The 21,988-nt window shown below is 52.1% G+C and overlaps 9 protein-coding genes across 9 annotated transcripts; 3 read left to right on the top strand and 6 right to left on the bottom strand.

Moving 5' to 3' along the window:
* Positions 1-500: 500 nt before the first annotated feature.
* Aspvir_000354 (DUF821 domain protein) lies at positions 501-1,905 on the top strand (the record flags this gene model as incomplete). The annotated part of the gene is made up of 2 exons (XM_043265491.1): positions 501-890; positions 961-1,905. The coding sequence occupies 2 exons, from the start codon at positions 501-503 to the stop codon at positions 1,903-1,905; spliced, it is 1,335 nt and encodes a 444-aa protein (XP_043121426.1).
* Positions 1,906-2,457: 552 nt separating this feature from the next.
* On the bottom strand, positions 2,458-3,480 carry Aspvir_000353 (2EXR domain-containing protein; the record flags this gene model as incomplete). The annotated part of the gene is made up of 1 exon (XM_043265490.1): positions 2,458-3,480. The coding sequence occupies one exon, from the start codon at positions 3,478-3,480 to the stop codon at positions 2,458-2,460; it is 1,023 nt and encodes a 340-aa protein (XP_043121425.1).
* Positions 3,481-5,770: 2,290 nt separating this feature from the next.
* On the top strand, positions 5,771-6,798 carry Aspvir_000352 (glycoside hydrolase family 43 protein; the record flags this gene model as incomplete). The annotated part of the gene is made up of 2 exons (XM_043265489.1): positions 5,771-6,076; positions 6,130-6,798. The coding sequence occupies 2 exons, from the start codon at positions 5,771-5,773 to the stop codon at positions 6,796-6,798; spliced, it is 975 nt and encodes a 324-aa protein (XP_043121424.1).
* A 290-nt stretch (positions 6,799-7,088) lies between these two features.
* On the bottom strand, positions 7,089-7,493 carry Aspvir_000351 (uncharacterized protein; the record flags this gene model as incomplete). Its single annotated transcript, XM_043265488.1, has 1 exon — positions 7,089-7,493. A coding segment is annotated over one exon (405 nt), but the record flags the coding sequence as incomplete, so codon positions are not given.
* Positions 7,494-7,516: 23 nt separating this feature from the next.
* Aspvir_000350 (BCS1 and AAA domain-containing protein) lies at positions 7,517-8,803 on the bottom strand (the record flags this gene model as incomplete). The annotated part of the gene is made up of 1 exon (XM_043265487.1): positions 7,517-8,803. The coding sequence occupies one exon, from the start codon at positions 8,801-8,803 to the stop codon at positions 7,517-7,519; it is 1,287 nt and encodes a 428-aa protein (XP_043121422.1).
* Positions 8,804-9,445: 642 nt separating this feature from the next.
* On the bottom strand, positions 9,446-11,688 carry Aspvir_000349 (alkaline phosphatase family protein; the record flags this gene model as incomplete). Its single annotated transcript, XM_043265486.1, has 3 exons — positions 9,446-9,843; positions 9,901-11,164; positions 11,221-11,688. 3 exons carry the CDS (start codon positions 11,686-11,688, stop codon positions 9,446-9,448), a joined length of 2,130 nt encoding a protein of 709 aa, XP_043121421.1.
* Positions 11,689-13,053: 1,365 nt separating this feature from the next.
* On the top strand, positions 13,054-13,653 carry Aspvir_000348 (uncharacterized protein; the record flags this gene model as incomplete). Its single annotated transcript, XM_043265485.1, has 1 exon — positions 13,054-13,653. The coding sequence occupies one exon, from the start codon at positions 13,054-13,056 to the stop codon at positions 13,651-13,653; it is 600 nt and encodes a 199-aa protein (XP_043121420.1).
* Positions 13,654-13,929: 276 nt separating this feature from the next.
* Positions 13,930-17,517, bottom strand: Aspvir_000347 (uncharacterized protein; the record flags this gene model as incomplete). The annotated part of the gene is made up of 1 exon (XM_043265484.1): positions 13,930-17,517. One exon carries the CDS (start codon positions 17,515-17,517, stop codon positions 13,930-13,932), a length of 3,588 nt encoding a protein of 1,195 aa, XP_043121419.1.
* Positions 17,518-19,092: 1,575 nt separating this feature from the next.
* On the bottom strand, positions 19,093-20,785 carry Aspvir_000346 (putative HLH transcription factor (Hpa3); the record flags this gene model as incomplete). Its single annotated transcript, XM_043265483.1, has 4 exons — positions 19,093-19,418; positions 19,472-19,711; positions 19,783-20,520; positions 20,572-20,785. 4 exons carry the CDS (start codon positions 20,783-20,785, stop codon positions 19,093-19,095), a joined length of 1,518 nt encoding a protein of 505 aa, XP_043121418.1.
* Positions 20,786-21,988: the final 1,203 nt, after the last annotated feature.

The raw sequence follows: 21,988 nt of genomic DNA, 5'->3' as shown, positions 1-21,988 counted from the left end.
GTTCGTCGGTTGAGCTAAGGGCCTGGCGTCTATACACCATTCGTTGACTACACCCTCTGTTTCATTATTTTCTGGTTCCTTTTGAGATACCCCTGAATACATACATCTGCTACTTGTGGCACTCGGATCCTCTTGTACATATTTGAGATATATTGTTCTGACCCATAGATTTGACCAGTTGATATAACACGGAAATCTGGACCTCTGCAGGCCATAGTGCCATTGTCTGTATTATTCCCCTTGACTCTGAAGAAGAATGCATCAGATAGATGGCTTCGATGAGCCTGTGCTCTGATGTCATACCAAGATTAGTCTGTTGCCATGGTAACGCAGGCACATGTTTATCATACTGAAATCAATAAAGCTTCGATAAGTGAGGACCACCAATTGTTCCACTGCCTACGGAGTACTTAAGTACTCAATTTCACTGTCTAGAGTCTGCTCATACATTATCATCAATTTATATATACATCTTACTTCATTGTACGAGTATAATCCCAATGCGCTGGACGCAGGGACAACCCCCCTGGACCCGCTTCCTGGTTCCAGGCGCCGCAATCTCACTGATCATCGTCACATTCCTTATCCTGGGATCCCAATATTCAACTGACTATGCCAAATACGCTCTGAAGAATTCCTTGAAGACGATCCCGCCAAGCCCTCACTGTACCTCGACAAACCACACCGAAACGGACTGGGAGTTTGAGGTTCAGCGCGATGGGGATAACCACGCGCTCTCGGATGAGCAGTGTCGGATAGCGTTCCCAAAGCTCTTTGTCGAGATTGAGAAGACTGCAGCTCTGAGAAAGGAGAGACAGATTACGTTTAAGGAGGTGGATGATGTTGTGGTTGAGGATGGGATGGTGCGCGCCGCGATTTGGAGAGGAGAGGTGAGTTGTTCCTCTCTATGGCGCGTCTACTCGTCCGTGGACGCATCTTTGTTAACAGTGTATGGGTTAGTTGTATATCATTGACTACGCGGCACAGCCGTATACGTACTCTCGAGCAAAGGCAACACTGAACTCCCTGCATCGCGCCATGCAGTCGTTTCCGGATCGACACAGCTTACCCAATGTCGAGTTTGTATTCACGGCGGATGATTTCAGCAATGTGCCCGGTCCTGTTTGGTCGTATTCCAAACGCGATGAGGACGAGAGTATCTGGCTCATGCCGGATTTTGGGTACTGGGCGTGGCCGGAATGCAAGGTTGGCCCGTACAAGGATATCCGGAGGCGCATTGCTGCTGTGGACGAGGGCGAAGTCCACCCCGACGGCTCCCTGGTACCCGGAATGAAATTCAAAGAGAAGAAGAAGCAGCTCGTGTGGCGCGGCAGCGTTGCGTCCAACCCCGAGCTCAGGGGAAAGCTGCTGAAAGCAGCGCAGGGAAGAAGCTGGGCCAGCATTCGCGTTATCGACTGGGACAACGAGAGCGATGTTCGGTACAACCTGCTGCCGATGGAGGAACACTGCCGGTACATGTTTCTGGCGCATACGGAAGGGCGCAGCTTCTCCGGCCGCGGGAAGTACCTGCTCAACTGCCGCTCGGTGGTCGTCTCGCACAAGCTGGTCTGGCGAGAGGCGCACCATGCGGCGCTGATTGCGTCCGGTCCTGAAGCGAATTACGTGGAGGTTGAGCGGGACTTCTCAGACCTCGATCGGAAGATCAGTTTCCTCATTGATAATCCGGAGATTGCGGAACGGATCGCCAATAACGCGGTGAGAACGTTTCGTGATCGATACTTGACTCCAGCGGCGGAGTCGTGCTATTGGAGACACTTGATTAGACAGTACGCTGCCTCCTGTGACTTTGAGCCTGTGCTGTATAATTCCCAGCCGAATGGGAAGAAGCAGGCACGAGGGACCCCCTTTGAATCATGGCTTCTCACGGGCTCTCGTGTGAAATGAAAATCAGCATGATCACGTTATATTTCTTTGCATATACCTGGAGTTATGGGGGTTTGGCCTCTTATGCTTTGCTAGCTTGCTCATGTGTATACTTCTCTTTGGAAATTATAAGGACACATTGAACTATGAATGTCAGTCTACCAACTCAGAGTGTAGTCATCTGTTTTTCTCCTCCTTGTGTCTACGCCAGAATTTACAATTGACATTGTTCAAGCCGCTATCCAGCCGCAGCCCCCACACCCGTGCTAGATGCAGGAGGGTCCACTGCTTTTGTTCGGAAATTGCAAAACCACACGCTGGGCGCCTTGTTTTGACTACGTGAGTCTCGAAGTCTTGGCCCCTGGATCCTTGCTCAGTAGATAGATCTTGGCGTCAGCAGGAAAGTAGTGTGAAGACTACTTCTTCTCCTTTGCCTTTGCTTCCCGTAAAGCATGACCATCTTGCTGCGAAGGGTGGTGGACTGTTGGTTATATAGCTATCAGTATACACTATTTAATAAGTCCCAAAGTTCTTTGGAAGTCGCTCTTTTATGTAGCACTCATTCGTACAATATCACACCATGATCCGTGGCCGCAGCTTGGGGGCGCTCTGCCTAGCTTGCTTAACCCATGGATGCTCCTCATCAGGCAAATACTCAGACATCCTGAGGAACTCTTGCTCCGAGAGGTAAGGGACCCAAGCAGAGCCCGGGTCCGTCCCAAGAATGTCAACGTTGTCCATTCGTGCTCGCTGCCACATGTACGCGAGGAGGACCCATTCTGCTTGTCTTTTCCATGCTTCCACGGCCGTCTGGAATCGAGAACTGGTAAATGCTTCGAAGAGCGTCTGCACAGCTGGTTCCTTTTCCGATGCGTGTTCCCTGAATAATACTTGGAATTCCCTCAACCGAGCCTCATCGCCCACATCCACCATCTGAACAGGGGCATCGCCCAACAACCCAAACAGGCCAGACCTCAGAGCCGCTTCCCTAGGGATATGCAGAGAAACCGCCGCCATGGCAATGTCTAGCCTGCTTTGACTTTCCGCGCAATATGCAATGTCAGCCACATCATTATTTCTTCCATTGTGATAGAGAAGCCACGGGCTGTTGGACGCATCCGCGCCATCCGCGCCATCCAACAGCGCCTTCAAGCTAAATGGGTGAATGATCTCCGCCACAACAGACGGCTGCATCCCCAGATCCTCTGCCCGCCACAGGAACATGGCGATCGGACTTGAAGGGTCGTCAGTATTTCCCCAGACATTGTAGCGCAGTCGCATCCAGTTGAGATGCAGCACATCCCGACGCGGCTGCACCCAGATCGACTCCAGACTCGTTGTCTCTTGTAGGTCCAACCAGCGTCCCTCTTCTAGTGTAACTTGCCGCGACTCGCTGTTGACGAATGCGATGGCCGGCGGCTGAGCGTTTTGGTGCGTTATGCGGTTGGCCCAGCAGGCTTGACGCGATTCGTTGCCGTCGAGAAGGAAGTTGGGGGTGTCTTCTTCTGCTATACGATGCGGTAGGCAGTGCGTCCAGATAAGACGGCGTAGTTCTAGAGGCAGCTGCGAAAAGTAGTGGAATGAGTCATTGTTCATCTTGACGCTGTAGCGGTATCAAGAAGTAGATAGAAGATGCGATCACGGGTGTCGTAGATCTGGTGGCCCTTGGCCCTAATGGTCGGGCCGATCCTGGCCCGACCACCGAGAGTGGTTTTCTGCCCTTGGAGGTGACAAAAATCATGTATTAATACTCGACTATAGTACTGCATGACTCTGGCTAGAGGGTCGGATACGATGTCTGTCGTGGGTTCAGAGTCCTCGCTTTACAGGTAATCGGTAGACCTGAGGGCGTCACCTGGCACACGACATCTGCTCTCTGCTTTACCCTGCTTTTTCATCTCTTTCATCACCATGTACTCTGACATCATCATGCAACTACCTCAAGGCGCTGAAACCTCATTGAAGATATCTGATCAATGGCCTGTTATGCACGAGTGAGCTCTTTGAATATCCCCGGTTGATGTTGGTTTGCTCATCCACTCTACCTCGAGTGACTTGGCGCGAGCTAATCTGATGGCCCGCCTCCAAGATTTAGGCGTTGTCGTCCCAACCCTGGTTGCAGATCATCGACTTGTGGGGTAGAGGTCTTCTGATGGAAGTGCCATTCTAAGACTCATGACTTTCTGCCAAGCTGCCAACACAGCTGAATTATGCCCATTAAGGGCAACAAAACAAGGTCTTAGCGAAGATGGCCAGCAAGCATCCACACAATAGCCGACTGTCGTCAACTACCGTTGGGCTCACCGCGGAGAAGTTGATGGCATAGATTCTGATGAATCCCCTTTATCCTGCGCGCTTTCTTGAGGCTAAGGCCTTCTGGAAGAATAATAGTCTGTGTGATACCGCTAAATGACCCGGAATAATTGATGATCGACAAAGCAACCTTACATACGCAGGGATCCCTTGCGCGCTTTGCCATGTGTTGCGATTCTGATGGACGGCACTTCTTCTAAGCCTAGTGGCATTCGTCGACTTACTATCTTCTGCTTCTCAAGTAGAGAACAAACTCGCCCGCTGGACTGCTGGGAGTCGGTCCGAGTCACATGGTACATGAATTTCGTCGGCGTCTTGTGTTCATATTGGACAAACACATCACTGTTTATTTGTTCGACTTGTCTGACTTCCGAAAGCGTCTGACACTAGACCATGCATGGCATTTGGATGTCTCGATTATTGTGATTGGCTTGAATGATACCGACCGTCAGGAGACAAGCAAGGGTCTGGTGTCCACAGTGCACTAGTACTTGAGGCAAAAAATGCCATCCCATTGTAAGTGCGTTTTAACGAACTAACATGGGAGCCTCTTGCATGTGACTCCTTGCAGTAACTATTCGTTCACCATTAATTTCACCAGGTCCACCACAGAGGCCTCGATCCTCATCACCAATAGTCCGAGGGAGCCACATTCCTCGGGTATGGGCGGGCTGCATAGCCCTTGCGTCGCTCCCCTGATCAAGTAATGCGCTCTCTATGTACCATCTGCAGGTCACAGTGTCGGAGCATATTATCCGTGTGCCATGGTGAAGGGTCATATTCCTGCTACTGAAACAAGACTTGATCGATGCCAGTCCCCACAAAATGATCGGCAGCTCGGCATCGGTACTTCTCCACAACTCTCATGCTTCGATTGCCGTTTTCGGATATTCTTGAGTCCTCAGATGATAGTGATTCGGAGGTTGTCGCATTCGCTTTCCAGGGCCATCTCGTCTGCTTGCTCCGCCGTACAGATTACAGGGTTATTGAAATTCCTCGGCTCTCTAAGATCCACGAGGACCCAGTGACCGAGTGTTACAGTCGTATGGACATGAGTCTCTCGGCCGTGGCTCAAAACGCAAAAATGCGCCACTTCAGCCAAAGGATGGGCCAAACATGGTTCAATATTTCTGACTATTGTTGTTTATGTTGTGAGCCAGTAAATGTCCGATGATACCAAAATGTTGTTTCTACAGCGATCCTTGCCTAATATGCTGCATAATGCGCCCAATGTCCAGGCCAGCAGACCCAGCCGCTATCTCAATGCTCGAATCCACTTGCCGCATACTTGTCGTGGGACGATATCGCATGACTGCTGATTTCGTCGAAGAAAAACTGAATTGTGATAGTTGTCGAGGGACAATTCAGTCTGAGAATGCCGTCCTCCCTTTCTTGGCAACACCAAGAGCATTTGAGTATAAAGCAATGACGCATCCCAAGCTCTACGGACGTAATGTAGAATTCTTTCTTGCGTTGATCCCAAGAGTGATCGCCATACTGTGAGTCTGGGGCTCGCTGATACAGCAATTAACCTCGACGATCTCTTTCTTTTTGTCCATCCATTCTGCAAAGCATGTGGGTTACTCGATCAACATTCTGGGCCCTGGGCCTTACCATGACAGCTGTCTTTGCTTCCCCCGTTGAGAAGCGAGCCAGAGGGCCGTGGATGGCAATCAATTCAGACTTTCCGGACCCTAGTTTTGTACAGGATGCAGAAGGGGCATGGTATGCCTTTAGCACAAACGGCAATGGCAAGCGCATCCAGGTGGCTAGATCCGACGATTTCAACACATGGACTCTGCTCGACATAGAGGCATTGCCAACGCTTGCAGGGTGGGAGACTGAAATAGATCATTGGGCTCCAGATGTTATTAGAAGGGTATGTATGCTCTCTAGTATATTTCTACTCAACATCTGCTGATTTACGCCCAGAACGATGGCTATTATGTTATGTACTATTCAGGCGAGGCCAAAGAGATGGTGAGGCATCATTGCGTGGGCGTTGCCGTCTCTAGAGACAGAGACCCCAGGGGACCGTATGTGCCGAACGAGATGCCGCTATCATGTCGGCTGGATCAGGGAGGCTCGATTGACCCGGCGGGATTCCTCGACAAGGACGGTAGCCGCTACGTTGTCTTCAAAGTAGACGGCAATAGCATCGGTCATGGGGGAGACTGCAACAACGGCGTTCCTCCTCTGGTATCAACCCCGATTCTTCTGCAGAAAGTGGGAGACGACGGCTTCACGCCGATTGGAGATGCCGTTCAGATCCTCGACCGTGACGATACCGATGGGCCTTTGGTCGAAGCCCCAAATCTGATACTGCACGGTGACACGTACTTCCTTTTCTATTCCACCCACTGTTTTACGGACCCCAAGTACGATGTGCGATGGGCCACCTCGAAATCGATCACAGGCCCGTATGTCAAGACTGGTCAGAAGCTATTCCAGACCGGCGACTATGGACTAACCTCACCTGGTGGAGGTACCGTCTGTGGATGTGGTGACAGGATGCTCTTCCATGGGTTCTGTGAGCCCAACAAGCGGTGTACATATGCTGCAAACCTTGCCATCAATGGCGATCAGGTTACACTTTTATGATTGACTGATTGGGTTGGTAGGTATTTTGTGGATACTCTTCTTGCAATATTTTCTGCCCCTGTGGGCTATTTATACATATATTACATATTTTCTACAGCGATATCCTTTACGATGATCTCAATGATATCAGTCCTAGGATTTTATTCTTGGAGTGTATTTAACTAGCAATTTTTCTTTGTTTTTAGCAAGCGTTTGTCAGTTGAATGAGCTCTCAGATTGCATGGTGATGCTTCAATCTGCTTAACGTAGCATTTCATGGCACATAATGTTGTGGGTATCACGGGTCTATATCATTTAGACTGTTCCTTTTCCTTTCGTTTGGCTCGAACACTTCTCACCCACTCCTCGACCGCGTTGATAGCAGCCTCCGGCTCATTCTTGTAGTTGAGCAGATGACCCTGGATCTCAGCAGCGGTGAACTCACCCTCTGGGATGCGTGATGCAAACTCAGATGCCAGTTCTTCGATCTTTTCTTTTGACAAGCATTGCCTCTTCCGCTGAGTGAGTGTAGCTTCGACATGTTGCTTCTCCCCTTGTCCTGACGCCTTTTTAACGGACTTCATCCTGGATCCCCGCGCATCACCCTCGAGAATACTGTAAATGGCCGAGAAGAGCTCGCGCATGGCATCGCGGCCAGCGTATCCAAAAGCAATAGTCATATCGACGCGTCCTGGCCGGAGAAGAGCCGGATCCAGCTTCTCGGCATGGTTGGTGGTCATTATGAGGATCCGGCCCTCGCTGGCGGCGACTCCGTCATGACATTGAGCAAGCCCGAGAGCGAAACGCCCTTGTTGGTGGTCGTTTCGGGCTCCTTCTCCTCAGTGCTGGACTTGCCCTTTTCCACGAGCACGGCCGACGCCGTGGAGTCATCCTCCGCGCGCTTCTGCGTGATCCCTGCGCTGTCGACGTCCTCGAGCAGCACGATACACCGCCGCGGCAGCTCCGAGAACAGCGACATCAGACTGTCCTCATCGAGACTCTTCGAGTTCAGACTGAGCAGATACAGCGTCAAGCCCAGCAGCCCGCTCGCCGCAAAACACAGACTCGTCTTGCCCGTGCCCGGCGGGCCGTGCAACAGGTACCCCCGGCGGTACGGGATGCCGCGATTCGAATACCACCGCCTCGTCCTCGGATGCAGATACTCCTTGATATCGTCGATGAACGCCTGCTTCTGCGCCTCGTCCAGCACCACCGTCGACAGCGGCCGCGGCGGCCGCGCCATGCACCGCACCCAGTCGAAGCCGTCCACCCCGCTCTTCTGCCCGCGGTAGATGATCGTCCTGTTCCCGTCGCGCGCCACATACGCCCGCTGCGCGTCGGCCAACAGGTCCTTGAGGATGCCCGGGTCCCGCCCCAGACACGACAGGTACAGCCGTTCCGGCACCCACCGCAGGCTCACGCCGCCGTTGTTCTCCTCGCGCTCCCGGATGAACGCGAGGGGGCGTCCCTTGTACCAGAAGTAATGCGTCCCTTCGGCGGGCGTGAACCGCAGCGTGCGGTACTTGTCCTTGCTGATGACCTTTTGCCAGTACCGATCGAAGTTGGCCAGCATGTCGCTGTTGTCGGGGCCGTCGTCCTCGCCGATGTCCTCATCATCCGACCCCTCGCCGTTATCGGAATCCCAGTACCGCATCCCGCTGCTGATCTTCGTCCCCGCGACGAAATGCGTCGTCCGCTTCGTGAACGGCTGCTGCGCCATCCAGAACATAAGATAATTATAGATTTCGTCGTCGAGGCGGATCTCCGCCGTCGAGGTGAAGTGTTCCCCCAGCAGGCGGACGATTTTTTTAACGCTGTAGCGCAGGGAGGCGGTAGCTGCCGCTGCCATCACAAGGAAGGGCAGGTAGTACGATAGGTCGATCTGGAGGTAGGAGACCAGAAAACGAGAGAGGACAGAGTAGCCCGGTATAAAGGCGTCCAGGACAGCCGTGTCGATGGTGGTGGCATTTCTGCTACTGTTGCTGATGTTGTGGTCCAAATATGAGGCCATGTTCGGCACAGCCATGGACGCGATGGCGATGACGATGAGAGGTCAATGAAACAAGAAAAAGACCAGCTGTCTTCATCGCTCATTATATACGTTTCTCAGGCCTTTATATGCCGGCAGCCTTGTAGGTCCGCGCAAGTTGCACAACCGGAACGGTAGGCATCAACAAGGCTGGGCCCACAGCAAGAGCCTCATAATCGTAAGCCTCATGCAGAAAGGCCAGTGTCACTGCGGCGTCATTTTAACTGACTGTGCCGCGCGTATGACTCCATTCTAATGTGTAAGAGGCTAGGTTGACCTTGTCGGAGATCGAGTTGGGCAAAAATCGGGTGGGCACTGCGGGGAGACTGACTCATTGCTGTGGAGCCATTCGACAATGGAGATGCGCCGCATCAGTTGCCACGGCTGATCTGGCGGATGGTCCACATTTATAGCGAGCAAAGTTAGCGATCGGGGTTCCAAAATGGGTTTGGTTTGGCCACTAGTCCATGGAGATGGGTTAGTATTTACTCATGCTTCAAGGGTGGATTGAATATGCATTCATCTAACAAGCAAAGGGGTATCTAGATTATTAGTCCGACAATAGTCGGCTCTATCAACATGGAACGCTCCAGTAAATGAGACATCAACGCTTCTCGAATATCCGCCGTCTATCCACATTTACACGATATTGTCCTTGACGGTCTCGATTATATCACTCGCCCAATTCTTGAGCTCCTCAACTTTGCTCCAGAGAGTTCCCCACCAAGTAGGGCCTTGCTCGTCGTCGCTCTCGGGTTCGTTTTGCGGCTCCGAGTTGGACTCATTTTCAGACGGTGAAATTGGCTGAACAAGAGCTGTTGAAGACACGCGGGATGAAGTGGAGGCCGGTGTCATGGTCTGCGAGACTAGGCTCACGGCAGCGCTGCTGACCAGAGGGTCCGCAGGTTTGTCGACAACCGGCGCATCTTGATCAGAATGAAGGCCCACTGGTTGCAGAGGAAGGCGCAGCGTTCCGTTATTGGGGAGTGGATCAATCCCCAGAGAATCGCAAACCAAGTTATACACGTTGATATTCTCTGCACCCATGTTAGCTTATACCCGGATCTTTCTGCTGTAGAAGAGGATTTGCTCACGGAAAACTTCCAACCGGCTGTTCGGTGGATGAGGAAACGCAGGGCCCCTAGCAATGAAGATTGCGCGCATCAGAGGATGCTCATGGTCGTAACCATGGACACCCTTTGGACGATAAACTCTTCCAGTTCGGATGGCCTCTTGAGCATCAAAGTCTGGTCGCTCGACGATCGCCCATCCCGTCTTAGGAATTACCCAAAGTGGAGCAATTCGGTCATTGCGGGAAAAGTGATATCGCTCAGGCATTGTCTCCCGTGTGTAGACTTCCACCGCGTGTGGATATTGTAGCGTCAGGTTTTCCACCTGATTTTGCAACGTCTCAAGATCCTCAGGCTTTTTCGGCCGGATACCGCGCAATGGCCATCCGTCAATACGATCGACCAGACCAAGATCAATAAAATCATCCAGTTGTATCAATCGTTCCGTAGCGGTTGTGGCCATACCATGGTCAGAAACAATAACAAGATTGACAATATCGGTCAGATTGCGGTTTCGAAGGCCCGACATCAGCTCAGCCAACATGCTGTCAACCTGTGATATTGTATTTCGGATCTCAGTACTGTTGGGGCCAAACTTGTGCCCATCTGCGTCAACATTGGGAACATATGCAGCGATGAACTGTGGTCGCTCGGGGACAATCAAGGACCCTTCTTCTGCGCCTGGCAAGTCAAGCAGCTCCAGAATCCGATCGACTTTTCGGGAGAGCTCTTCTGACCCGTTATACTTGTCCAAATATGTTGGGTCCACGCCTCCAATGTGCGCTTCGGAGCCAGGCCACATATGAATCCCGGTTTTAAGGCCGTGCGTTTCGGCGGTCATCCACAAGGGTTCGGCATTCCACCACTTAGGCTGCATGCTGATTGACTGGTTGGTGTAGTGGAAATTCTCCTTCAGGATAGGATCCCAGAAAGTGTTGCTCACGATACCGTGACTTTCTGGATATAAGCCAGTGACCAGAGTGAAATGGTTCGGAAATGTGACGCTGGGAAAGCTGGGGAGCATATACTGTGGCGAAACGCCTTCGGCGACGAGCGCCTTCAGTGTCGGCGTGAGACCACGATCGAGAAAGTCCGCCCGGAACCCATCGAGAGAAACTAATATGGTGGTAGCACCAAAGAGAGCGGTGCCGTTGGAAAGCAGACGTTGGGGAGAGCGCGAAGCCCGGAAGCCACTTGAGGCTTTGTATGCACCCAGCAGGAATATCAGGAACAAAACCAAGACCGCCGCAAAGACCAGTACCAATTTGGTCCAAGAAATTCGCCGTGGCTACAGTGGATTAGCAGTTTGAATTGAACAGAAACGAATCAAGAGTCCACCCTTACTCGACTATCCGCGTACTGCTTCTCCAATCGCTGGTCTAGCTCCGACGAGGAACCGCTCAGGAGCGAGGATTCGGACTCTCGATAGCCCTCTTCCATCTCGTACATTAGCTCTCCATTTTCTCCTGCAGCACTACGACGACGCCGTTTGCGCTCATCTTGTCGCTTCCTCCTCCGATCCCGATTCCGCTCGTATTTCCCGATCTTAACGCTGCTGTCGTTCGGGCTGAAGATCCGTCGCAGACCATGAGTTGGCCCGCTTCTGACCAGCAACTTCTCCATCTCTTCCTCCTCGTCCAGTACTGTGCGATCATGTTCGGCCAGCTCTAGTGTAGTGCGAGACTTGCGAAGGAATTCGTCATCGTCGGAGTCAGAGTCCTGCTCTGATAGGGATCGCAAGGAGGCGGCGTCATCGTCGTAATCACCAGGGGAGAGGAGGGAGGGACTGAGAAGATCAGGTCTCGGAGGCATGGCCGTGCAGGTCCTTTGTCAGGACATACACAGAGTAGAAGTTGCAGAAATGAGGGTTCGAGTGTTGATGGCGACTAGCATGGACAATAATGATCGCCTCAAGTGGCTCCTCAGTAATGTCGAAGTGGATCAGGTCTACCTTACCTAATACAGATTAGCGCCTCTTCCCCTCTCCACTCAGTCCTCTGTAAGATCGATATGGAGAAGAATGAGCATATGGACAGGTAGATAAGTGGTGTCTATTGCAGCTCAATATCCGTGTCTTGCAATCAGATGCTTCTAGTTTGATTTGGACATGCTCAATTCTATATCAGCAGAACATGTTCATGAGTGGACAGGAACTCTTCGGACACATGAGGCTGGCCACTGGCCTTCACAAGTCCTCTGATGATGAATGGCTAGAGTTGAGCTGTGTTTCCAAGGCCATGCAGCAACATATCCATCGACAACGTGAAGTCATTTGTTTGTCTATGCTGGTACAATGATATCCATCGGTCATACAATTTAACATAAGTATGCAATAGGCCGCCGTCTCATACCGCCAGTCTATGCTGTTCGCTATGCTCTAACCATACCATTGCAGTACAATCGGCTCCTGTCCTCTTTTGTCTCTGTCAGTTGCATGAAATCCTTGAATCGCGATCAGTTCTTGGAAGAAGATGCGTATATGCTCACTCAGCTGATAGGAGCTGATTGCGGGGAAGTCGAAGACGCAGTCCAGGGCATATTCCGGCCCTTTCTGGCTGGGAGAGCTTCTTTGGACAGCTATACTGGAAACAAAGGCTTATGCAAGGAGTTGCTATGGGTGATCTGAATCCGTTCGTTTGTTGTTGGCAACACTGTTTTCCGTTTCCGGCGATGAGAAAGATAGGGTTGAAGAAGCCCTGAAGCCGTATATCACGTGCCACAACATTCCTCTAGGAGGCGATCAACTTCTGCAGACAGTGTTTTACAAGGGATTGCGCCTAGGCAGCTTCTAGAAATGGACAATCATGTGTTTGTCTCAGTCTCCTGCTCTTCCAGATGCAGTACTATGCTTTCCTCCGCTTCTGACGACCAACCTATTCCAGGAATAGCGCTTTGATTGAACGAAGACGAACATGGACATGCTTGATCATCGAATACACTCGATGGCAGCCGCATTGAGGGGCCTCGTTGGTCTATAAGAACCCCGAGACTCCATTCACCAGCTACCCTCGACATCGTTCAACACCTGCTATCGAGTCTATCAAGTATCTACTACCGTGACCCTCAACTGATTTCCTTGAAACTTCGCGACTTGGTTGCCCCAGATTATTCTAGCACCTGTACTTCATATCGCAGACTATCTCTACATCTGTTCTCCACCACACATCATAAACCAAAATGCGTGTCTCCGCTCAGATCATCGCCGGCCTGGCCCTCGCCGCCAGCACCGCCAACGCAGGCCTATACAGAAGAGCTCACCAGACATCCACCAGCAGCGAAGTAACCACTATCCCAACCGAAACAGCCACTACGGCCACCCCCGTCATCGATAAAGACACCTCCGCCACCGAGACCAGCACCCCCGCAACAACCGAGAGCGACGTCCCCACTGTCCTCTCCAGCGCGGATGCCCCTCCCGCCGAGACGACAAGCATCCCTCTCATCAAGGCCAGCGACGCCGCGTCCTCCTCCGACGCGGCTAGCTCTTCTGCCGCCGGCATCACGACTGCCCCGCGTCCCAAGGCTACCGGTACTGGCGACTACGTTGGTCTCGTCACTCCCAATGAGGAGTCGACCAGCAGTCGCGGCCACAGCACTGGCAGCACCACCAGCACCACCAGCAGCACCAGCAGCAGCGGCGGCAGCAGCAACAAAGACGACGGCGAAGAAAACACTAAACCCACCACGTCCCGTCATACCAGCCCTGGCTCCACCCTCGTGGTGCCTGGCCTCGCTGCTCTGGGTAGTCTTGCCATTGGCCTGATGGTTCTCGTTTGAGCGGAATCGAATTGTCGTTGACTCTACTTTGGCAATGTTAGTGAAGGAGATTAGAAACTATCAAGCAGGCGTTGGTTTAGCTCGAGGGCCAATCTGTTGGACAGTCATACTTGGCGTCAGGGATCTCTTATAGATAAAGCAATTCGAATTAATGGTTAATTGTTAGATCGAAAGTCCAGCTTTTCTCTACATGAACAACATCATTCTGACAAGACTCCAAGACACACGTACATATGATGTCAATAACAATGACTTTTCTCTAGAGGTCGCCTAAAATCACGAAGTAGAAACCCAGTTCACCCACTGGCACGAACAACCCCCCGTCCCCCCATCGACTCCATCCAGCACCGCACCCCCGTCCGACGAGGAGGTGAGGTTGAATATACCCGGCGCAGGGTTGACCAGTTTCCCGCCGAACCCCCTGTCCTCAACCTGCAGTTTCTTCTCCGTCGAGTTGACACGTTGGTTCTCCTCCATCGCGTAGCAGTAGACCATTTTCTCCTTTGCAACACCGCCGTGTCGGTCCACCGTAATGGTCACCGGGTACGGGAATGACCCCGGCCGGACGAAGTCTGTGGCGGAGGAGGATGCGCTCGGGCTGCTCGTCTCTGAGGCGGGGAAGGTGGACGACAGGGAAGATGGTGTAGGTGTAGGACTAGCACTGGCGCTGACGCTGGGATTACTGCGGAGGAGTGTCTTGCGCGCGCGAGTCGGCTGCGTCCAGATCTGCACGAGGAAGCGAGTCTGTGCCCATGTGCAGCGGACGCGGGCGTTGGTCTCGCTGGCGCCGCCGTTGGCGTCTGCGGCCGAGTTGTCTGTTGTGCTGCCGTTGAGAGGAGCAAGGCTCTCGAGAAAGATGGAGCGGTCGAAGTACGTGTAGAAGCCGTAGTGCTCTGTGTCCAGGCCCCGGTTGTAAAGGCGTACGGGTTGGGATTCAGGCAGTGGATAGAGGGTAGCGGCTGCGGCAGTGCCGTCGGAGTTGAGATCGGGAGATGGGATGAGGGACTCAATGTCTGGGAAGGAGCTGTTGGATCGGCGGGACAGTCGGGATGAAGAGAGGGAGGCGGTCGAGAGGATGGTGATGAAGAACGGGGTCTCTTCGCCTGCGTAGGGGATGGCGTTTTGGTCGGTCGTATTGCCCAGGAAGGTCTGGTCTTTGATACTGGGGGGCGATGGCGATGGGTTGAATGATCCACTTGTATCTCTGGTTCTGTGGCTTGAAGTGTTGGCAACCGTTGTGCTGTTCGCATAGGTCCCGTTACGGAATCGTATCTCGACTCGGAAGCTGGGCTGATTCGGCGCGTACGGCTTGTTGGCTGACTGCTCTTCCGGCGGCAGAGCGCAGCTCCAAAGTGTGGATGGAGTGATGCATCCTGAATTTTGGGCCTGTGCCTCTGAGCCTGCGATTGTCGCAATGCCAGTCGGCATCGGTGGATAGCCGGTCAAATTAAGCCACTGCGACTGAACAGGTGTGCCATCCCCTTTCCTGGTCAGCATGACTGCGAGGACAACGGCAACTACCACAATCAGGACAAAAAACGTCGTGATCGCCATATACCACCGACGTCTCAGGCGCCCTTCTCTTCCCGGCCTTCCGAAGCAGCCTTTGTTGCTGAAACAGCCTCTGCCTCGCCAGAGTCCACCGGCTTTCCTGCCAATAGCGTCCTCCTTTTCCAGTCTTCGTCGTCGGGTTTCGATCCTCTCCCTTTCGAACCAAGGGTGCGTCATCTGCTCTCGAGTGACGGGGACAGGGTCCATACGAGGTGGCAGTGTAGGAGATGCGCTGCGATGGGCGGTATAGGCTGGAGCTGATCCAGATGTCATCTCAGTCAATGGAATTGACCCACTCCTCACTGTTGCTTGTTGTAGACCAGGAGACGTGGCATCAGGGGTTTGTGGTTGGGGGTGCCCGCCTCCGCCATTATTCGGAGGTGGCACAACAATATATTGAGGGATAATCCTCTCCTGTGGAGCTCCAGAGGCTGGGGGTAGAGGTTCAGGTTGTTGGATGTTAATGTTTATTGCCGCAGGAGTGATAGTGTTCGTTGGTTGGAAGAAGAGGTGGGAGGCTTGTTTCTCCGGTCGATCCACTGCATAGTTGGGAGGTTCTCTCTCGAGGGGTTCTGGTTCAGGAGAGCTGCTTCTCGGTCCTTCTGGTGTGGCCTCCTCCAGGAACTTCTTTCCCGTGTTTGAAATCAAAGGAGAAGCGGGTTGGTCATCCACAGCGGTCGTCCCGGATATCGAACGAGCGCCAGAATGCGAGGCGCTCTCAAAAGGATTCACAGAACCTAAGCGAGACACATCGTCATCCACGTCAATAAGGAGATTCTTCTCGTTATTCTGTGGCTCAGCAATAGAACCGGCAAGAAGAACCGGGATCCTATCCTTCGGCGTGATGGAACAAACATGGTTGATGCATTCGAAGTACGGCCTTCCGCTGAACAGCTCATGGGCACATGCCTGGTAGTATTCAGCAGCTGCGCCCTGGATCGTCCCACCCTGGAACATCATCTCGGTTGTTTTCTTCTCATCGGTGGTATTGACATGCATGGAGTTGACATCCGCGAAGGGGTTAGCATCTCCCTCATGCCAATTCGTCACTTCGCCTCTAGTAGCAACGGTCGTCTCGGGGGTATCTGGCGAAAAGTACGAGACTTCCTTCTCCCACCACTCATCGCTTGACACCGTCGAGTTCGTGAGGAGCGTCGGCATAGGAGGCCGCTCCGTTCTGGTCGGGGTCGATCTACTGGCTATCGTGCTCGACCGTCCCAGCATAGGCGAGAGGAGATAAGTCCACCAGCCCTGGGATTGGTGTCGATTAGTATCCGTCATCACACTCAGTCGATCCAGCCCTCTCTTCGAGCTCTCCGTGGAGAAAGCACGAGCACGCAGTCCCTGTCGCGGACCATCGTCTTCCTCAAACACGGTACCAGTTGAGAATGAGCGTTGCTTCCTTGTTGACAGGACAGACTCCCTCCGAGACCCGTCGGGCTGACTCCCCTTCTCCGCGAAATGGGACGCCGGTATGGCTGGAACCGGTGGTATCTCAGGTCTGCCATTGCCGATGAATGATGTGCGCTGAGAATAGATACTGGAGGTGGCTCTGGGCCGGTGAAACTCCGGAGCAAGTCCTTGCCAGAAGCCCTCGTCTTTCGCAGGAGTTACAACAATCGACGGCGTCATTGGCGTACGCTGGCTTCCAGCACTGTCCAGTCCCTTTGCTCCGTCATCTTGAGTTTGCGTCGACTCCTCAAACGGTACCGTATACCCGATCATGATGGGCCGGTCAGAAGGCGACAGCTCATCCTTGTACTTCTTCTTCTTCTTCGGCGACGTCGTATTCTCCGACCTGAGCCAGGACAACCGCCTTCTCCCCGGCTCGGAAGCCTCGTCAGGTAGGCGCTGGAAGCCTTGGGCCGTCCCATTCTTCAAGATGCCTCTGATCTTCTGCGAGGCCCGTTCCCTCTCACGAACCTTTGACAACACCTTCAGATCATTCAGATCCACAAACGCAGGACCCGCCGCCCCAGCTTGTACCTTGGGGACTCCAATCGGGAGATCCGTGATTAAGTTCAACCCCTTGGGTTTATCCCCCTGCGCCGCTCTCCGCACAGTATCAAACACACCGATTTCGCGTTCAACCAAGCGATCTCGCCCCGCGCCGGCGGATTCTGCCTTAAGGAACGGGTTCTTGTCCGACATTTTGGACAGGTAGTCGAAGGGACGACTCCGTTCCATCTCTCTGTCTTCGTCTGAGGATGCGGCTGGGCTGGAGATCTCCTCAGTGATTGGGGACGATAGTGGAAATTTTGGAACTTGGGGAATCTGCAGCTGCATTTCTGGCCTTTTTGGTTGAGGGCCCATCTCGTCTCTTAACTGTACGAAAGCGTGTTAGACTTGAGTGACTCTGTTTCAGTATATGTTTCTGCAGTCCCATGACATACCAGGATAGACTTCAATACTTAGTAGCAAGCCAACGTTGTAGGACGAAATCCGCAGGAGTGCTCAGAGGAAGAGCAGGCAGATCATCTGGATGGGTTCAGGCAACAAAATCTCGCGAGTATAAGAGACTGAACAAAGCCTATGCAAGAAACCAGTGAATAAAGAGAGACTATAACCACTGAATGAAACAACGCAACAATGAACCCGCTATTGTTCTCATCACACGGGAACAATGAAGAGATGCTGCAGATATGAAAGAGAAAGTGCTCCGAAGCAAACAAATAGAAGTCCAAGTACCCTGCAAGAACAAACCAGACGGATGCAAGGAAGAAAAAGAAGACCAGAATGCAAGAAGCTCTGCAGAAATTGAAAAGCTACCTTACTAGCGATGGATCTAGAGCCCATGCTTCAGGTACCTGCCTACTACACCAATGAAGTATTGTGTTGATCTCCTCCCTCGTCGACGCACGACGCAGGCAAATCTCCGAGCTCCATAGCTGCTACAGTGACTGTTGCATTTTGCCGGTCCAAATCGCCTTGATTGGACTGAGGCGGACTACCAGATTCTGCAGGATGAGGTTGAAGATGGGATTTCGAAGATACCATTGGGTCGCTGGGGGTCCTGACGAAGCTGTAGCCGCCCTGCCCTCAACTCGGGCCGGGCGCTTAGAGAGAAGGATTGGCACGGTTATTAGAGGCAAGAGTGCCAATCAGAAGCAAATTGTCCAAAAATAGAGCCAGGAACGCATTTGATCTTATTCGCAGAGACTGAGTCTGCCGGAGGAGTCAGCGTCATGGCGTAATATACTCAGATCTATCGTCTGCATTTTGTCTGTTTATTTCCGAAGACTTGTCCTATATCTCATACCTTATACAAAACCCCCGAGGAAGGCTTCATGTTGCTATTTTGAAATTTTATTCCGTTTCGACAGATCATACAGAAACATCGTCAACCCCGTCGGTCGAGTCCTTTGACGGATATAGAAAGATGCCATCAAATGTATCCCATACCCAAAACCAATTGCTCTTGGCGGATCCCATGCAGAACGAAGTAAACATGTCATGATGAAAAAAAAAAAAATAAAATAAAATAAAATAAGACAAATCGATGGAAACAAGCGAGAATAGAGAAAATTGGGGCGTGCAAAAAAACAGTGGTCCGTCGTTGTAGCACATACATATCCTCACACAGTATTTGAGAAACTATATCATGAGATCAAAGAACGAAAATAAGAATGGTAATCGGGGTATGAATTGCCCTGGGCAAAAGTGATAAAAACAAAAAAGGCCAACAGACAAAGCCTCGCTCAGAACAAGATACACCACCCGAATGAGATCTACAGGCGAGTACATACTGTTTCAGATCTAGAGCCCAGAGTCAGAAGAAAAGAAAAATATCAGAAGTATGTAGCTCGACGCGACACAAAATCGCCGCTATGTTGAAGGTGGGGGAATGGTATCAAAATTCAAATCAAGGGCCTTGCTAGGATGACAAGACTACCGACGGTCGTCGGTATATTGCACTCCCTGCATCGGAGCAACGGAGCCATTCACTAGTGGAGGTAATGTGCGTGGTTGATCTTGCATCATTGCAGAAGAGTTAGGGCCATAATTAGAGAAGGCCGGACCAGGGCCATGCGACTGTCCATTGGCCTGTGGTCCATTCATTGGGTGGTGCTCGAATATTGACGGAGGCCGTGACTGTTGGTGTGCTTGTTGTTGATTCAGCTGAGCCCGCATCTCTTCAACCTCGCTCCTCAACACGTCGTTTTCACGACGCGCACTACTCAACATCTTCTCCAGCTGTCCAATGTACTCGATCGCTAGATGCAAGTCAGTATAAAGGCAATCAAAGAAGCGATGACAAAACCAGTACCTCTTGTCAGGGTTTCCCATTTGCTGGATTTGTTGTTTTGGCTCTGAGGTAACCGCATGCGCAAAGCCTCGAAGCAGTCTTTCATCTCACTGCGACGTTTGCGCTCCGCTAACTTGTGAGTTACTCGCAGCTCGGGCGTGCGGCTATATGGAGTACTGCTGGTGGGCGGCTCTGGGTCTCCGATGAGATCGCGTACTTGTTTGTGCTGCAGAGTATGGTGGTGGACATTCTGAGGGAGTTCTAGAGGGCAGTCAGCAATGTTGGTTGCATGCTAGAATTGCACTATCAGAGAACAAAAAGTATAAACCTACCATGTTGGCCATGGGGCAATCGCGCATCCGAGTAGATACTACTAGCCAGTGATTCGGCCGTGCTTCCCTTCCTTGAGAATGGATGATGAGATTTGTCGTTTGTGGAAGACATCGAATTGGATCGCGCAACATCCGGGTCGGGAAAGGCATAGGCAAGACCGGCGGTAGGCGTCTCTGCAGCATAAATTTCGGAGCGAGGATTTGATGAAATCGCGGGAGCAGTGCGGCCAGCCGCAAAGCTACGGTGCTCCCCGGCTCGCGGTCCGAGTGGAGAGAGGGGCTGGCCCCCTGAGTAGCGTGGTCCTCGGTATGAACTGTTCATATTTACGTCCATGGAAATTCCACGTTCCCTCTGCAATCCCGACACAATTGATGTCTGGGAGGCGTTTGTGCTGTGGTAAGGTGAGGCGGGATTGATGGCCAGGGAGCTGATTCCCTGATTCATCCTACTATCAACACTACTGCGCCGCGATTCGGGTTGTTCCGCAATGCTGCCGCGTTGAGAAGGAGCGTCGAAATTCTGGTTGAGGGATGGAAGGGCCGGATTTGTTTGGGAACCAAAGTTGGGAGACGGATGAGCGCCGGCAGAGGAAGGGGTATTCGTGTTCGAGTGGTCATTCGGGTAGGGAGATCGCTCGGAAACAGAACCACGATTCGGGGACGGTTGAGAGGAAGTGAGGAAGGACAGAGAGGGATAATTGCCGGTTCCGTTCGTCGCCGTGGAGTAGATGGATGATCCTGGTATATTGTCAGTGCCTGACATGGTAGATGTCGAACAAATAACAATACTTGTGCTTTGAGGCATTGACCAGTTTCCAGAGTCGCGTTCTATCGTGTTCAACGATGCATTCCCTGGGGACTTCTCTGCGGGAAGAGGTATGTTGCTGGTCATACTTGCGGTGAGAGTCGAAATCGAGGGTAATGTTTGCGCAGAAGAGACCGGAGCATTCTGCGGCCCTGTTGTGGTAGGTTCCCACGGCCGATGGGTTAAAGTGCTTTCCATGGCGGACAACGAGAGGTTTCGAGTAGTGATAATGGCGAAAATTCGTGGTTATTCCGATGATGGCTTATAAGGTGTGATAAGTCACGTTGTTTAAACTATTTCATAATCCGGGGTGATAGGTCACGTAAACACTCGATGGCTGGATGGCAGGACTAATATAGTCGCAGAATGAAGAAAGGAGTAATGAAGTCAATGTGCTAGCGACTGTCGGCACAGACAAGGTTTGGAGAGAACCCGAATGCGACGGAAACTGTTTCACGCTCGATATATCGAAGTATGCCAGTCACGCTGCCAAGGTAGAGTCAACTCCGCGAGGCTAATTCTGAACGTCGAGGGTCGCAATCCGCATATCAGCTCTCAATTTATGGTAACAATTCAAGTGATCACGATTGGTGAAGTTCGGGTCTCCTTAAAACCGCTGTCCCGCTCGGCGATGCGACTTGGGGGCTGTTTTTTTTCAGTTGGCGCAATCCCAGGGCTCGGTCGTCACGGCCGACAAAAAGGGCGCAGCGCAATTGAGACCACGCAAAGAAGTATTCCGCAGTGCGCAAGACTGCGAAGTTCAAGTCGAACAGACGAGAGAACAAGGAGATTGTCGAACGGGTGGTTGCGTGCAGGCGGGCCCGTCGTTTGTGGTCAGAGCGATGCTCTAAGTGGTCGGCGGGAAGGACGAGAGGTGGAGGACGGTGGCAGAATGGCCGGATCTCAGTAGTACCTACAGTCGAGACCACCGGCGCACCAAAAAAAGGGAACAAAGAAAGAAGAAAACGACGCTAGACTCGTATACTCGGACAATATTCCTCTCTCTGGATAAAGTCAGAGTCGCGTCAGTTTGGATCGACAGAATTTGCTAGAGAAAAATGGGGGTAACCAATAATAAGGACAGTGGAAAGGGCAGCACGATCTTCAAGCAATCGATCGCACAAGAGCTTACCTGTTGCGAAAAGTACAGCGTGCTCGGAAGGTCGGAAGGTGTGGTGAAACGTGGCACAGGGGAGGTTAAACGATGAACAATTGGGCAGTAAGAGCGAAGTAGGGCCAGACCGGCTGTAGAACTCTTTTTCAGACCCGTCCGTGTAGATACAAGCCGGGTGGATGCGAAGAGCAAATACTTTTGACGAGGAAGAGGGGAGGGCGACAAGATAGCGAGGGACGGGAAGAGTCGTCGTTCTGACTTTTAACAGACAGCCTTGACCCGAGAAA

Source organism: Aspergillus viridinutans, assembly GCF_018404265.1.
Source record: "Aspergillus viridinutans IFM 47045 DNA, scaffold_1, whole genome shotgun sequence".
Taxonomy (NCBI): Eukaryota; Fungi; Ascomycota; class Eurotiomycetes; order Eurotiales; family Aspergillaceae; genus Aspergillus; species Aspergillus viridinutans.
Note: the sequence above shows the minus strand (reverse complement) of the source record. Positions and strands in the feature narration are given on the sequence as shown.